The 15,815-nt window shown below is 37.1% G+C and overlaps 1 protein-coding gene and 2 long non-coding RNA genes across 4 annotated transcripts in view; 2 read left to right on the plus strand and 1 right to left on the minus strand.

Moving 5' to 3' along the window:
• LOC309508091 overlaps positions 1-15,815 on the plus strand; it is a 348,495-nt gene that overhangs the window by 160,739 nt on the left and 171,941 nt on the right. The gene's annotated exons all lie outside the window — the stretch shown is intronic.
• The window catches only part of LOC309508009, a 76,092-nt gene that overhangs the window by 17,091 nt on the left and 43,186 nt on the right, over positions 1-15,815 (plus strand). The window lies entirely within an intron of this gene.
• epor (erythropoietin receptor) lies at positions 899-10,742 on the minus strand. Its single transcript, XM_082181447.1, has 8 exons — positions 10,508-10,742; positions 9,625-9,751; positions 9,232-9,401; positions 8,658-8,809; positions 8,399-8,555; positions 6,990-7,077; positions 6,468-6,555; positions 899-3,418 (listed from the first exon to the last, which is right to left on the minus strand). The coding sequence occupies exons 1-8, from the start codon at positions 10,596-10,598 to the stop codon at positions 2,717-2,719; spliced, it is 1,575 nt and encodes a 524-aa protein (XP_082037573.1). The 5' UTR covers positions 10,599-10,742; the 3' UTR covers positions 899-2,716.

The raw sequence follows: 15,815 nt of genomic DNA on the forward strand, positions 1-15,815 counted from the left end.
AAAATAATTTACTCACCCCCGTTACAAACCTTTCTTTCTTCTGTTGAACATAAAAGAAAGTAATTTGAGAATTTATCAGTGTTATCAGTAGTATTTTTCTCCATACAATGGTGTGGTCACCAAAATGGTTTGGTGACCCACATTCTTCAAAATATCTTATGTGTTACACATATTTAATACATTTTTGGTTGAACTATCCCTTTAAATGCATAAATGCATTCATTTAGATAGAGAACAGACAATAAATAACAAGTGTGTAGATGAGAAGTCTTTGCTGAAATGGAAGAGATCCCGTTGGTTTACGTAATAAATAACATTCCTTTTCATTCTTGAAAAAATAGGAGCTTTATTGCTGATAGAAAAAGTGAAAGACAAATAGTTATTTAGAAAGAGATTACTAGGTTTTAGTCTTATTGCCAATGCTATAATGAAATAAAACAACACTCAGTGGTCGTACCATTGTATAGACAGAACTACATGTGAAAATAATGTGTCAGAAATAACTTTTTTCTGCTTTTTATCTACACTCTTAAAAAATAAAGGTTCCTCAGAGGATTCGAGCCACTAACATAAATGTAATCTTTCAACTGAACAAAAGGTTCCTTAGTGGAAAAAGGTTCTTTAGATGATTAAAATGTTCTTTTAAAAACTGTTTTTGAATTTGCATTTGCATCACAGTGAGAAACCCACTTTTAGGACCCTTATTTTTAAAAGTGTAGATTTCATACTACATATTAACAATATTCATCTTGGTTAACTCATCGTTGTTTTACAAATTCAACATATTTGGTTCAACATTACAGAATATAGAACACAAAAATAGTTGCTGACAAACTAAACTGCTATTATAAAGTAAAAGGTTTCTGTACAGTAATTTGACCGTACTGCATATTACAAACCTTAAAGGGGTGGTTAATTATGATTTCACTTTTCTAACTTTAGTTAGTGTGTAATGTTTGAGCATAAACAACATCTGCAAAGTCACGACGCTCAAAGTTCAAAGCAAAGGGAGATATTTTCTTTTAAAGAAATAGCTTTTTAAGGACTACAACAAACGGCTGGTAGGGACTACACGACATTCCTCCCGGGTTAGTGACATCACCAACCCTAAAATTTACATAAACTCCGCCCCCGGGAACACAATTTATAGATTATCAAGACAGAATATGCTAATCAATGACAAGAAGATAACTACACATAAATTCATCAACCATTCAGAAATGTCCTGTTGCTTTCTACATGTTGTCACTTCTTGAGTCTCTCCATCATTGTCTGAATCCGGTTTGAAAATAAAAGGCTAAAGTTTTTGACATTTTCAGTGCATGTCTGTGTGAGGTAATCGAAGCTTTCTTAATACACATTCCTGCTTTTGTTGTGAATGAGTCGTCAGTGCACATTATTCAACAGAACTGAAAAGTGTCTGTAATATTTTATCTTGAGTACAAAGTGCTTTCTTTTTTCAGTTAATGTCACCAAAGCTGGTTGTGTGCTAGTGGTGCTTCAGGAAGGGTGTAGTCCTCCATAATCAACTGCAAACTCTCGTATGGAACGCCCACTGTTCACGATCTAATCAAGTCTGTCTGCTACAGTTACGGTACACTGTTCCACTCAGAAATGCCACATTAGGAAAGTAAAATGGGTTGCAAATGTCAACCATACAAGCATTCCCAGAATACACCAGAAGAGCCATCAAAATGCAAACACAGCATCTAAGGACATAAAGCATGATGGATGGATGGATGGATGGACAGATGGATGAATTATCCTTCAAATAACTCAACATCCTCCTATAGGTTTAATGTTTTACAGATCCTAAATAAACATTACTGTAACATACTGTAACATACTGTAATTGCTGTAACATAAACAAATTACTCTAACCCTAACCACAAAAACAGAGTAAAAAAGTGTTATTTACATTCAAATATATATATATATATATATATATATATATATATATATATATAATACATGTCAAATTTACAAGACGTATTTAGATTTGGAAAACCCAAAACAGAATGACATGTGAGCTGCAAGTCAGGCACTTTCCACAAAGAAGGTAAAAATTGGTTTTTATATATATATATATATCTCATTGTTTCAAATGTGATGCTTAATTTGATCAATTATGATAATCAAGCTCAGGTAAAATATATGATTTGTTTTACATTTATTTTATGTAGCCTAAAGTTTGTAATTTTTGCAATTCTGTTACAAAGATTTGGTGAAGTCTGAATACAGTCTGAATATACAAAAAAAGGTCATCATTTGACCAATATAACCTAGTATGTATATATAAAATATGTAGGATTTAATAATTCATAGTACAGATTTTGGAAGCTCTGAGAATGTCCTATTTTTCATGATATATTTAATTAGTATGAAACTTATTTAATATTTCTCCCTTACAAAATTGCTGAAATTTAGCCAATAATTTTTGTTTTAAGGAACATCGAAGTGAAGCCTGTTTGTGGAAAGTGCTACTAATTAATGTATTCAAAAATTGATGTGTTAAAAATGGAAACTATCCACTGGTATTTTAGTGGCACGTGATACACTGTAATAAAATATTTCATTAACAGCTGCCTTAGTAATGCTATAATATTAGCTTATTTCTGATGGAATATGATCTTTTCTCCTGAAACATCCTAGTGTTTTCAAATGTCTTTCAGCATAATGCATCAACCAGAAATCAGTAAGATCCTGAGGTAAGGTTTCAGTATCCAGATTCGACATGTTGACTGGAGAATGGCCACTTGCCAAAAATCTCGTTTTTGTATTCATTGGTGTAGATCCCATGTTTCCCGAGCTCCGTGTTCCTGCTGGAGCTCATCGGGCTGTAGTCCATGGAAACACCAGAGTCTGCGACCGCCATGTAGGTGTATCCACACCCTTTGGGGGGCCACGTGTGGTTGGGATACTCGAAGCTGGATTGCGAGGACAGTCTTCCCGAACCCGAGCTCTGCGGGAGCGAGCCGAGGTCGGAGTGTGAGGCGCTCAAAGACGACGTTCCCTCTGTGGTAAAGAGCGTCTGAAGCGGTAACGTCTCTTCGAAGACATCGTCCACCTGCCGCTCAGCAACTTCTTCCACATGCTGTGAGTTCTGATTGAGAGCCACGTAGGTGTCATGTGACTGCAGTAACGTAGACTGGGAGAGAGATTCTGGGTTTTCTTGAAGCGCCCTCAGTTGCTCCATGAGCCACTGAGCGTGAGGAGGTTCTCGCCACCCTCCCATTAATCCCGAATCCGTGCGCTCGCTCTCCTCTACCTCCACCGCAGGTTTCCTCTCCTCTCTCGGGGACGTGCCGTGGCTGGTCAGAGAGACCTCGGATAAAACCTCCACATGTGAGGGAAGCTCCTCCGTGAACACATGGACTGATCTTCCCCACATGCTCCCATTATTTTGGCTCATCCACTCCTGAGGGCCGAGGAAACACAGAATAGTTAATTACTAAACGTCTACTTCTAGTAATGATCTCTTTTTTTTCAGTGATTTTGCAGTTCCAATCAGCTTTTTTCCTACCCATATACAGCTTTTGACAGGAGTACAAATGCTAACATTGGGCGAATTTCAATCGGAAGTGATGCCCTTTGGAGCCCTACTCGCTCCGAAGAGCCTTTGCAGTGGGGACTTTGGAGGGAACGGGGAACTTGGCGAAGGGGAAAATGAAAGACAACGTAATTTCTTAACTATCTTCACCTGGAATATTAACGTGACAATTCAGCGCGGCATCCATTAGCTGTTCTTACAACAGGAATTTCTAATCATTGCTGTTAATATAATTGTTGCGAATAAATACACATTTTTATGTTTCTAAATTAAATAAGGGATAATGTACATCCAGCCGGACATTTAAGAGATACAGTATACAGTCCATACCACTTATGTATTTCCACTTATTAATTTCAGTATACAGTCCATACCACAGTCCATAATTATGGGGATAAGATATATTGCTTTAAGATTAAACTGTTTTAAAATCGTACCTGTTTGTATCTTATAATCCAACAGTGTACAAAACAATAGTCACAAAATGGCAGCAGCTGCGCTTGTATGAAACACGAGAGAGAGTGAGTCCACGATACTGGATGGCATAATTAAATAACTGTACACAAAATATTGATTCGACTGAGTTTTTATATTTTAGGTCACCAAAAGCATAATTTCCACGAAGAAAAAACATTCCTAGCGAGTGTACAGCGCTGCTGACTTCAGTGACCCGGATGAGCCTGTGTTACCTGTTTTCAGCGGTTGTTATCTGGGAATAACTTACCGCTGGATGGCGCAATTGAACAATCAGAATGAAGTATTCCACAGAGCCGTGTAATAACTTAAATTAAAGCAGCACTCAGTAGCTTCGGGACTTCTTCGCTGTATTCTCGCTTTTTGCTCGCAGGTTTCTCTCTAGAGCTCCCCCCACAGCTTCGGAATAGATATTTGACAACACTGTTGTAAAAACTCGTTGGTGATTCTCAGACACCAGAGGCTATAGGCGGATCTTTTGTGACGTCATTGTTTATGTTTGTCGCGTTGCATCATGGGAATCGTGTGGCAGGAAACACCGCTAGATACCTCTAGATACCTGTAATTTGATTGTTTTGCACGTTTGGAGGAGGATTTAGAGAAGAGGATGGTTCACTCTTGCTGTGTGGTCGAGTACGGCTCGTTGGGGGCCTGATGAAAAGTTTTTTCGAATTCCCTCCGAAAAGGATCGCGAAAAACGAAAGAAATGGTTGCGTGCAATTAGGCGATTGAACCTGGACGCTCCGAAGAAAGCCTGGATTCCTGCAGCTAACGTTACTGATCGAGTTTGTGAGGCTCATTTTGTTCATGGTAGGCCTAAGTCTTAGTGACTATGTATTTATAGAAGATTGAATAAAAATAATAATAAAACTGAGTCAAATCAACCGAGTCATATGTTTTCGCGTTCTGATTCAGGTGTCCCAAACCGCGATCCACAGCACCCAGACTATGTTCCTCACATCAAAATGGGCTATTCTGGATCGCAAAACTTAAAAGCAAAAGAAAAGGCTGTTCTAACCTCTGCTTTTAGCACGATCACTGCTTTCTGTTTGGCAGAAAAGATCGGCCCAACTTTTTGAAAAAACAAAATAATCATAGGCCTCCAGACTTTTGAAAGCCTTTAATCTTTCATGAGTGAAGGGTCCAGGGGTTTCTATTAAATAAGAATAAATGTCTCCCCAGCAGATTGGTGGCCAAGACACGGGCAAGTCGGACCAATGTTTTTTGTCATCCCAGATCTCATATGGGCTTTGAATAACTTCGATTTTGTCACCAATACAAATTTTGAGCTTCTCTCCAAACCTCCTCCGGTCTTCAGATGTTAAAGTGCTTATATATTGTGGATTTCTCCCGCTAACTCTCTTGAAAATGCTCGTCGCGTCTTTACTGCCCGCAATACTGTCTGTTTTGTTGCCACACAACCACTCGCGCATGCGTACAAAGATGTCAACAAAGATCCTCCTATAGATCAACGACATCAAAGCAGACGGGACATTCTTTAAAACGTCTTCTTCATTCGGGTTCGGACAGCGTGAGGGAGCGCAATAATGACAGCATTTTAGCAGATTTTTTTTGGCTGTAAAGCAATTGTTTACATCGCGAGACCTGATATCACGCGAGACTTCCCGCCGGCTCAAAGTTGCAAGTGCGTATTTTCCACTCACGGGCACCAGGGGGGTGCGAAACGACCACCATTCAACCCGAAATAAGTAATATAACCATTCCAATGACTCCGAAGCTGTTCAGTTAAGGTAAAAAAAGTTACTTAGTTCACCTTTAACAACTCAACACTACCTAACATAGCTAATTTCTTACTTATTAAGCCGATTTAAACTTAATATGAAATGCATGACATAAATGTGTGAAAAACATCACAAACAAAATCTTTATGTTAACTTGCACTCTCTCTAGATTTAAAATGAATTGCGAGGACTCGCCACCCTGGGTCATATGACCATGACAGATAAAACTGCTTCTTTAAAGTGACCGTTGTGTGTACCCTTCACTAACGGACTTGTGGAAGTGCGCTTCGTGAAGGGATTCAGGTGTTCACTTTCGTTTGGAACATCCCTACAAATGGCATCCCCTTCCTAGGGTGCACTTCAATGGCCCAAAAACACCCAATGTCCTTCACTGACTTGACTAAATGGATAATAAACATTCATTTGTTGTATCGGTTAAACTTTTGATCAATTTAAGGAATCCTTGCTGAATAAAAGTATCAATTTCTTTCAAAGGAAAGGGGGAATTCAGGTTGATTGGGACACTTTTTGCCATTGAGATGACAGGGAAAAAGTGTCCCGATCAACCTGAAACAAACCCTAAATAACTTTTCATTTACTCCTCTACCAATCACAGTTTAGAAACCATTTATTTTCAATTTGTTAAATTATACATGGTATTGTGTAAGTGGTGCATTCAATTGAAAACATGCATAAATTACCTTGAAATCCCCTTTGTAGACTGTGAAAAGTCCTGGAAACTTGTGCTCTGGCGTGGGGATGTCAGGCCACAGTTTCTTCAGAAGAACCCTGTAATGTGCACAGAATCGAATCATGATTCACTTGTTCGTAGTAGAAAGTGGAGTTTGCATAGTTACAGTGGATACTGAGATGATCATCTATATATCTATATATATATATATATATATATATATATATATATATTACCTACACAGCCTTTCCTACACAAGCAACCATACTTGATAACCATTACCATTTACTGTACTTCACTATACTGGGTAGAAAAATGTCCCCAGATGCTAATGTAAAATAACCTAATGTCGGAGGGGGTAATTAAACAAAGTTTTTGTTTTTTATTATAAAAATGTTAAATGTTTTCTTTTAGAGAATGGGTTATGGTTATTCTGAAGTGATTATCTTATACATTATATAAAGCATTAACATGATACAAAAACAATATGGTATTGTATGTTCTCATTAAGCGTGTATTTGTGAGAACTGACTTGTGGTGGGACAGAATCACAGTCAGAGACAGCAGGCAGAGGATCAATCCGATGAAAAGCACCAGTAACACGATCAGCGGATCTATGCCTGTTACAAAAAGAGAAACAAAAAAATATTCCTCATTCCTAAATGACAGCATGATTCTGTGTCTATTAAAACCTCACCGGAACATGTGCTGAGCCAGAGAGAGCAGTGGTCGTGTAGATATGAAACATTATCATTATTTCTGTTACAAATATTAAAATGATCACAGAAGTACTGGGATAAAAGTTTATAGTTCGGACATAAACACTGATGTCTATGGTATGGCGATACTGTTTATACTAAATAGCAAATCTCAAGTGATTGACTGCTTGTATCATCTCAAAATGTCAACTATATTATTACCCAGTTCTAATCTGCTAAATGCGACTATAAGGCATGAAGATTATAAACATTAACATCATGAATTTCTGTAAAGCCGCTTTTAAACAATGTATACTGTGAAAAGAGCTATAAAAACAAATTTAAATTGGCTTAAAATGTTTTTATGGAAGCCCGCGTAGAAGAAATATCATGCTTTTGTAAATCTTAACTATAAAAAATAAAATAAAAGTTATAAGTATGACATCAAATGGAATATTAAAATGGAAACTTTTTATGTCATAATTATGACTAAATATATTATGACAGCAATGTGTCCTAATTATGACATAAAGTGTCACAATTTCACCTTTCATTATAAGCTAATTAATTGTAATGTTAGATAATTAGAAATTGAGATAAGTTTAAATTATGACACATTCATAAATATGAGATTTAAAAAAAAATCTAAATTCTGACAGTAAATCATAATTATGAGATTAAAAATGTGAAGTTATGAGATAAAAAAATATGATACTATATACTTTCTTAATTTCAACTTTTAAGGCCCTAATTTTGACTTTACATCTCATGATTATGACTTAGAATGTAATAATTTTGACTTATGTAATTATGACTGTCAAATTTGACTTTATCTCATATTTATGACTAAGTCGAAACTATGACATACCAAGTCATTTTTTGTGTCATAATTATGACAAAGTCAAAATGATTACATTCTAAGTCCTATCTTTTATAACATAAAAAATTTGGACTTTCTATGCCGTAATTTCGACTTTTTATGTCATTTGACTTCAAATCATAATTTAGACTTTTTGTCAATTTTGACTTTTTAGGTCATAATTTTGACATACTAAATGCTAATTAAGATTAAGTTTTGATATTATGACTAAATCAGAATTTCGCCTCTTTGTCATGATTTCGACTTTTTATCTCATAATTATGATTAACAAAAGCATGATTTTGTTTTTATGTGGCAGAAATGGGCTTTCATATATGTTTTACTTGTTGATTGTACTTTCGAAAAGCATTCAGATCCACATACCGCTTGGCAGCGTGTCTGCAAACACAGGATCGGTCCAAGAACTCCAGTAGCTCTTGTAGGAGACGCCGTCGAGTTTGACACGGACCCACACCTTGTATCTGGTGCCGGACTGCAAGTCACGCAAAACCAGCATGGTGCTGGCCATCATCTCCTCCACCTTCAAAAGACAACTCACTGCTGAGTTTGACCAAGATACACACTGCTTCGGCTTATCCAAACTACACTAACGGCCTCATGAAAAACAATAAAGAACACACACCTTGCCCATGTGACTTCCCTCCACTGCGTATCTGACCTCGTATATCATACTGTCATCCATGTATTTGAGCGGAGGAGGCAGCCAGCTCACGTTCAACTGCCCTTCCTTCCCTGAGCTCATGACCGTCAGGTTTCTGGGAGGATCTACAAATACTGTGAAAGAAAAGCCATTGGAAAATGTCTTCAAGTCAGCATGAAATCAAATGACTTGAATTTATTCATTATAAATTATTTATCTGTGCGTATTATTTAATTTTTTTTAAATTCATGTGCCCTTGTGATCTTTAATCAAAATAACTTCCCCTCCCTCTAACATCTCTTCTCTGATCATGTGTTTACAGTGTGAGGGCGGGGCAACCTGTCACTCACATGAGATCCACCAATAGCAAACCAATTCCACATAAACAAAATCAAGTCCCGCCCTCAATTTTCCTGTTCGAGAAGCCGTTTCACTCGAATATACATCACAATAGCAAAGAAAAGCCTATCGCTTTCATGTTGACTTTAAACCTGTAGAGGGCTATACCTGCATTCTGCTTAGTATTTTCTTCAAGTATTACTTTTAATAGACTTACAGATGTTCTCAGCTCTGAGGCTGCGATTATAGAGAGTCCGGCCATCACGGAAAACCTGCACGTCAAGAGCCGCGAAGAATATAGTTTTGGGCAGTTTGCAGAAGAAGACGGTTTTGTTACTGGCCAGTAAAAGATGAGAGGAAACCACACAAGGCGTCTTCTTCTCATTCCTGAAGACATATGAAAAGAAGAAATAACGTTGATTGAGGTTTTAAAGGGACCATTTAACTGAACTGACATGATTAATAATATTATACACTGTCTTTCAAGACCATTATTTTAAAATGGGACCAGTGTGTGTTATATCACTTTCTAAGGAAAAATTCAAATGCAAAATTAAAAAAAGAAAGAAAAACGATTGATTATAGCTTTGGTCCTTAAACAGTCACTTACTCGTATGAATACATGAAGGTATATTGATCATTCCTCGCTTTCTCCACTTCCCAGAAGCAAGTGAGATCCTTTTTTCCCACCACAAAACATTTAAGATCCTCTGTTTCGTCTCGGAGTAACTGGGACACTGAACAATCATATTATATAAAGTTGAAAGCACTGTCAGCATTATTCAAAGACAATTGTAAATTGTAAGTTCATTTTGTAATAAGCACAAGTACAAGAAGCACAGGCGGAAACACAAACATTTCTTTTTCTGGACTAAGCATTTTTTCAATTGAAGAAGTTCAGTATATAAAACTATATATTATATAAGATGATTTTAGATTGTATAAAATGAATGCATATTTCAAAGCTTTCTAAATTAAAAATAGAAAATGTATTTGTTGGTGGTCAATTATTAATAATAGTTCTTATTATCATGTTGAATTTTTGCAGCTTAATCTTCATTTACATTTTTTGTGGATCTTTGATGAATATAAAATTCAAAAGAACAGCATTCAAAAAAAATTGAAATATTTTGTAATATTATAAATGCCTTTACTGTCACTTTTGATCAATTTAATGGGTCATTTATGAATTAAAGTTTTAATTTGTTTTGTTTTTCCTGATATTTGTAATCTTTTGAATGGTAGCGTATCACAGTTTCCACAAAAAATATTAAGCAGCACAACTGTTTTCAACATTTGATGATAATAATAATAATAAATGTTTATTGATCATCAAATCATCATATAAGGATGATTTGTGAAGGATCATGTGACACTGAAGACTGGAGTAAAGATGCTGAAAATGCAGCTTTATCATCACAGGAATAAATAAAAAGTCATGAAATGCATGTAACCGTACACTGAAGAACATTAGTCAAACAAACATTTCTTACCTGTACTTTCAAAACTTTTTCCTCCTGTAGTGACGAAAGCAAGACAAAGCATGAAAACAACTTTCAGTCCGTCGCTCCTCATTTTTCTCATCCATTTACATTACAAACGCATCACTGCTCTGTGTAAAGGTGTATCCTCCTTTCCAGGTGGGCTTTTCGACCGAATTGTTTTGTGGACACCATGGACGGTTACGTGCATCTCATCTGATAAGCTGATACAGTGTGTACACAGAGTGTTTACGCTTTTACTATTTGTAGGCGGAGCATCAAAAAGTGTGATGTTTACTGGGCGGAGCTTGAGTGATGACATGCCTGTTTGAAGTGCTCTCAAGAGACATTATTACATGCTCAACCTTTCAACATGCTCAAAGAGGATTGAGTAGCAAACAATATGACCTTTTTTACTCAAGGGTTCAACAACTCTTGTAGAATTAACACATCAATGATCAACAAGTGCTCAGTCGCACATGTTTTTAAGAGTGCAAACTGCACTGGTGTTGTTCTGTAGCAAGTAACCGGTTCTTTTTATCACAGCCTGACACTCATGTTTTTTTATGCTCAACCTGCGTTATCAGCACAGCACTGAGCTTCTCTTACGCACCGATAAGCACAAGTATTGCGAGTCGATCCAGTCTGCCTGGAGCTCACTGTCCATTATCACTATGACAGGACTGTACCGTTATTTCAACCCAGGACACATTGTTGAGAAGGGAAATGTGACACGCGATTAGGCCCACAGGTGGTTTTAATCAAGCCAAGGCTTTGTCTGTTTAGTAAAGGATTAATTTTATGCACATTAAACAGATGTTGGTCCTCTAATGCATGCAAAATCAACTGTAAAAGGCATAAATGGTCTTCAAAAATAATATGAGATTGTTTCATTGTCTTATTAAATAATTTTTTTAGATACTGTAGACAAAAACAGGTGACACTCAGGTCAACGGTGCATGTATTTCCCTTGTTTCCTCTGGCTCTGGAGGTGGTGGGTTAGTGGTGTGTAACAGGAAAAAGACTGTTCAGGAAGCCCCTTTGTGGTTGTTTTCTGGGTACGTAGATAAAAGCAGAGGGCTTGGCAGAGACACGGGTATAAAGTCATAAATTACAGATGCTATCAGCTCAAGCAACTGCACAAACTCACTTTTCTTTTTGTGTAAAAGAAACTCAAGCGAGTTCCTCAAGTTGAGCTTTACATTTGTGTATTACATGTTTTGTATTGCAACACAACTGCCATATAGTTTTCATCAAAGGTCCCTAGCAAAGTCGTTTCAAATGTGGTGACTTCAAAGGTGATATTCAACAAAGAGGCAAACATTACCAAGACTTACATTGAAGAAAGGGTCCAAGCCATATTTACAGACCAGAATATTAATGGCCAGTAAGCAACCACCCAGCAATGCCCTAGTAACCACCTAGAACACCCTAGCAACCACCCAGCAATACTCAAAAGCATTCCTGGGGCTCAAACATTATAGAATGACAGTGTTATTTTAGTATCATTGATATACTATTATAGTTTCATATTTCTATATTTTTTTTTTTTTTTTTATGTCTATATCATTTTTATTAAGTTTTAGTTGATTTAGTTTTAGCCCTTGAACTAAAATAGTTCTTGAACTATAGAAATGCTGAAATAAAATAAGTCTACATTTTAGAGGTAATTATTGTAAACTAAAAATATTTAAAAATATTAAAAATTTGTTAATTGAAAAAAAAAAGCTGAAGTAAAATAAAATATAAAGTTAAACTTCATTTAAATGAAAATCTTCCTTTGTCACAGCACTAAGCTGAAGAGAGTTTAAGTTAATGCACTAAAATTATTAATTGGAAATAAAAAAACTGAAATAAATATAATAAATAAATAAAATACATATAAATAGCTACATTTAAATGGGCTATATATATACAGTGGGTACGGAAAGTATTCAGACCCCCTTAAATTTTTCACTCTTTGTTATATTGCAGCCATTTGCTAAAATCATTTAAGTTCATTTTTTTCCTCATTATTGTACACACAGCACCCCATATTGACAGAAAAACACAGAATTGTTGACATTTTTGCACATTTATTAAAAAAGAAAAACTGAAATATCACATGGTCCTAAGTATTCAGACCCTTTGCTGTGACACTCATATATTTAACTCAGGTGCTGTCCATTTCTTCTGATCATCCTTGAGATGGTTCTACACCTTCATTTGAGTCCAGCTGTGTTTGATTATACTGATTGGACTTGATTAGGAAAGGCACACCTGTCTATGTAAGACCTTACAGCTCACAGTGCATGTCAGAGCAAATGAGAATCATGAGGTCAAAGGAACTGCCTTAAGAGCTCAGAGACAGAATTGTGGCAAGGCACAGATCTGGCCAAGGTTACAAAAAAAATTCTGCTGCACTTAAGGTTCCTAAGAGCACAGTGGCCTCCATAATCCTTAAATGGAAGACGTTTGGGACGACCAGAACCCTTCCTAGAGCTGGCCGTCCCGCCAAACTGAGCTATCGGGGGAGAAGAGCCTTGGTGAGAGAGGTAAAGAAGAACCCAAAGATCACTGTGGCTGAGCTCCAGAGATGCAGTCGGGAGATGGGAGAAAGTTGTAGTAAGTCAACCATCACTGCAGCCATCCACCAGTCGGGGCTTTATGGCAGAGTGGCCCGACGGAAGCCTCTCCTCAGTGCAAGACACATGAAAGCACACCTGAAGGACTCCAAGATGGTGATAAATAAGATTCTCTGGTCTGATGAGACCAAGATAGAACTTTTTGGCCTTAATTCTAAGCGGTATGTTTGGAGAAAACCAGGCACTGCTCATCACCTGTCCATTACAGTCTCAACAGTGAAGCATGGTGGCGGCAGCATCATGCTGTGGGGGTGTTTTTCAGCTGCAGGGACAGGACGACTGGTTGCAATCGAGGGAAAGATGAATGCGGCCAAGTACAGGAATATCCTGGACGAAAACCTTCTCCAGAGTGCTCTGGACCTCAGACTGGGCCGAAGGTTCACCTTCCAACAAGACAATGACCCTAAGCACACAGCTAAAATAACGAAGGAGTGGCTTCACAACAACTCCGTGACTGTTCTTGAATGGCCAAGCCAGAGCCCTGACTTAAACCCAATTGAGCATCTCTGGAGAGACCTGAAAATGGCTGTCCACCAACGTTTACCATCCAACCTGACAGAACAGGAGAGGATCTGCAAGGAGGAATGGCAGAGGATACCCAAATCCAGGTGTGAAAAACTTGTTGCATCTTTCCCAAAAAGACTCATGGCTGTATTAGATCAAAAGGGTGCTTCTAAATACTGAGCAAAGGGTCTGAATACTTAGGACCATGTGATATTTCAGTTTTTCTTTTTTAATAAATGTGCAAAAATGTCAACAATTCTATGTTTTTCTGCCAATATGGGGTGCTGTGTGTACAATAATGAGGAAAAAAATTAACTTAAATGATTTTAGCAAATGGCTGCAATATAACAAGAGTGAAAAATGTAAGGGGGTCTGAATGCTTTCCGTACCCACTGTATAGTGTGTGTGTGTGTGTGTGTGTGTGTGTGTGTGTGTGTGTGTGTGTGTGTGTGTGTGTGTGTGTGTGTGTGTGATCATATAATAATCGCTTTTTTTACTGCCAATGTGTGAACAGCTGGAAACTAAACTTTAAAAAAATGGACCTTCCCGACTTCCTAGCCCTGACTGATTTTTATGTGAAGGACTCGGGACGTTTTTGCCGGGGAAATCAAAAGGACATGACGTTTACGCGCGCTCCCGAGAGCCTTTTTTCCCTCCAAATACAACAAATGTTCAGGATAATGCCAAAAGAGCCATTCTGTACTGTAATGTCAATGTTTCATGCAAAGAATGGGGGTTATTTATACTATAGTCTCAGATCTAGTCTTTAGTCTCAATTTATATACTTAAATAATCAAACAATCATAACAGTGTAATTTTACTCACCTCATTATCTGTCGACATGTGCATGTTGACGACGAATTGCTTTCTTAACGGCCGCTTTCTCCCGCTGTCATTTTTGTTATTTTGTGAGAGGAAAGGGCGCTACACATATTACATTAAAAATGAACGTCGTACTGTTCGTTAACAGTATATCGCTGCAAATGTATTTCCACTTCTTTTTACTAATACATCGAAGAACGAAGAGCTTCGCGGTGAGTTTATCGGGGCCTTGAATCACGTTCAGTATGTGTGTGAGTGTGTGAGCATGAGCGATAAGTTGCTGGCTGCAGTTCACCAGTTCACCAGTTCACCTTCACAGGTGTCGCTGAATTCTGAATTCTACATATAGAGTCAAAAAAAAAAAAAAAAAAAAAAAAAAAAAGACAAAAGCCTAACGAAATTACTAAATGTAACTAAAATTACCGTGAAAATTTAAAATAATTGTATTTTGAGTTAGACTATAGTTAATGATAATAACCCTGGGTCAATGAAATTATTCTAATGAAACTGAAATGTACAACCTGAATGCAATGTAAGAAGTCAATGAATACATGTAGCCTAAATGTAGAAACCATGATTCAGAACCCCCAGTCTTAAAAATAAAGGTTCTTTATTGGCATCGATGGTTCCATGAAGAACTTTTAACATCCGTGGAATATTTCCATTCCACAAATGGTTCTTTATTGTGGAAATGTTCTTCATACTAAGAAAAACATTGTTCTTTTAAGAACTTATTTTTTTGGGAACCATATATAAGAAAACCCTATATATAACACAAAATGCAAACACATATTTTCTTTAAAAATGCAAACATTTAATACATTTCTGTTTTGTTCTAGTTCTACATTATTATTGAATACTGAACAACACTCAATCTGTGACTTTTAATGAGAAATAGAAACAAAAAGTGTTTGTATAAAAGGAAGAAGCTAAAGAAAAACGACAGGGATGAACCCAATAAACTTAGTTTTACAGATTGCTGCACATCGGACAGATTATGGGGTATTTTGATAATTCATGGGAGGGTTGATGGGTTTTATGAAGACATGTAACTGAGTTTAACCTGGCACAGGTTTACAGAACAGTCACATGGCTTGCTTACTATCATCCGATTGGACGAGAACGCGGGAAAAAGCTTCAGTACAAAACACGAGGCCACTATCTTTCTACACTGGACATAACGGACAGCCAGGAGAGTGTGCAAAAACAGAGATAGGGAAGACGAGTGTTTTAGATGGCCAACACTCGTTTCTGTTGTGTCCACTGCACTGCTGAGATCTGAATATGCTATTTGGGTGAATCTCATGGAAGTGATAAAGAGCATGACGCATTTGACTCCAAAATCAGAAGAAATGAAACCAGGCCTATTT

The sequence above is a fragment of the Leuciscus leuciscus genome (genome assembly GCF_965113295.1).
Source record: "Leuciscus leuciscus genome assembly, chromosome: 1".
In the NCBI taxonomy this organism is placed as follows: domain Eukaryota; kingdom Metazoa; phylum Chordata; class Actinopteri; order Cypriniformes; family Leuciscidae; genus Leuciscus; species Leuciscus leuciscus.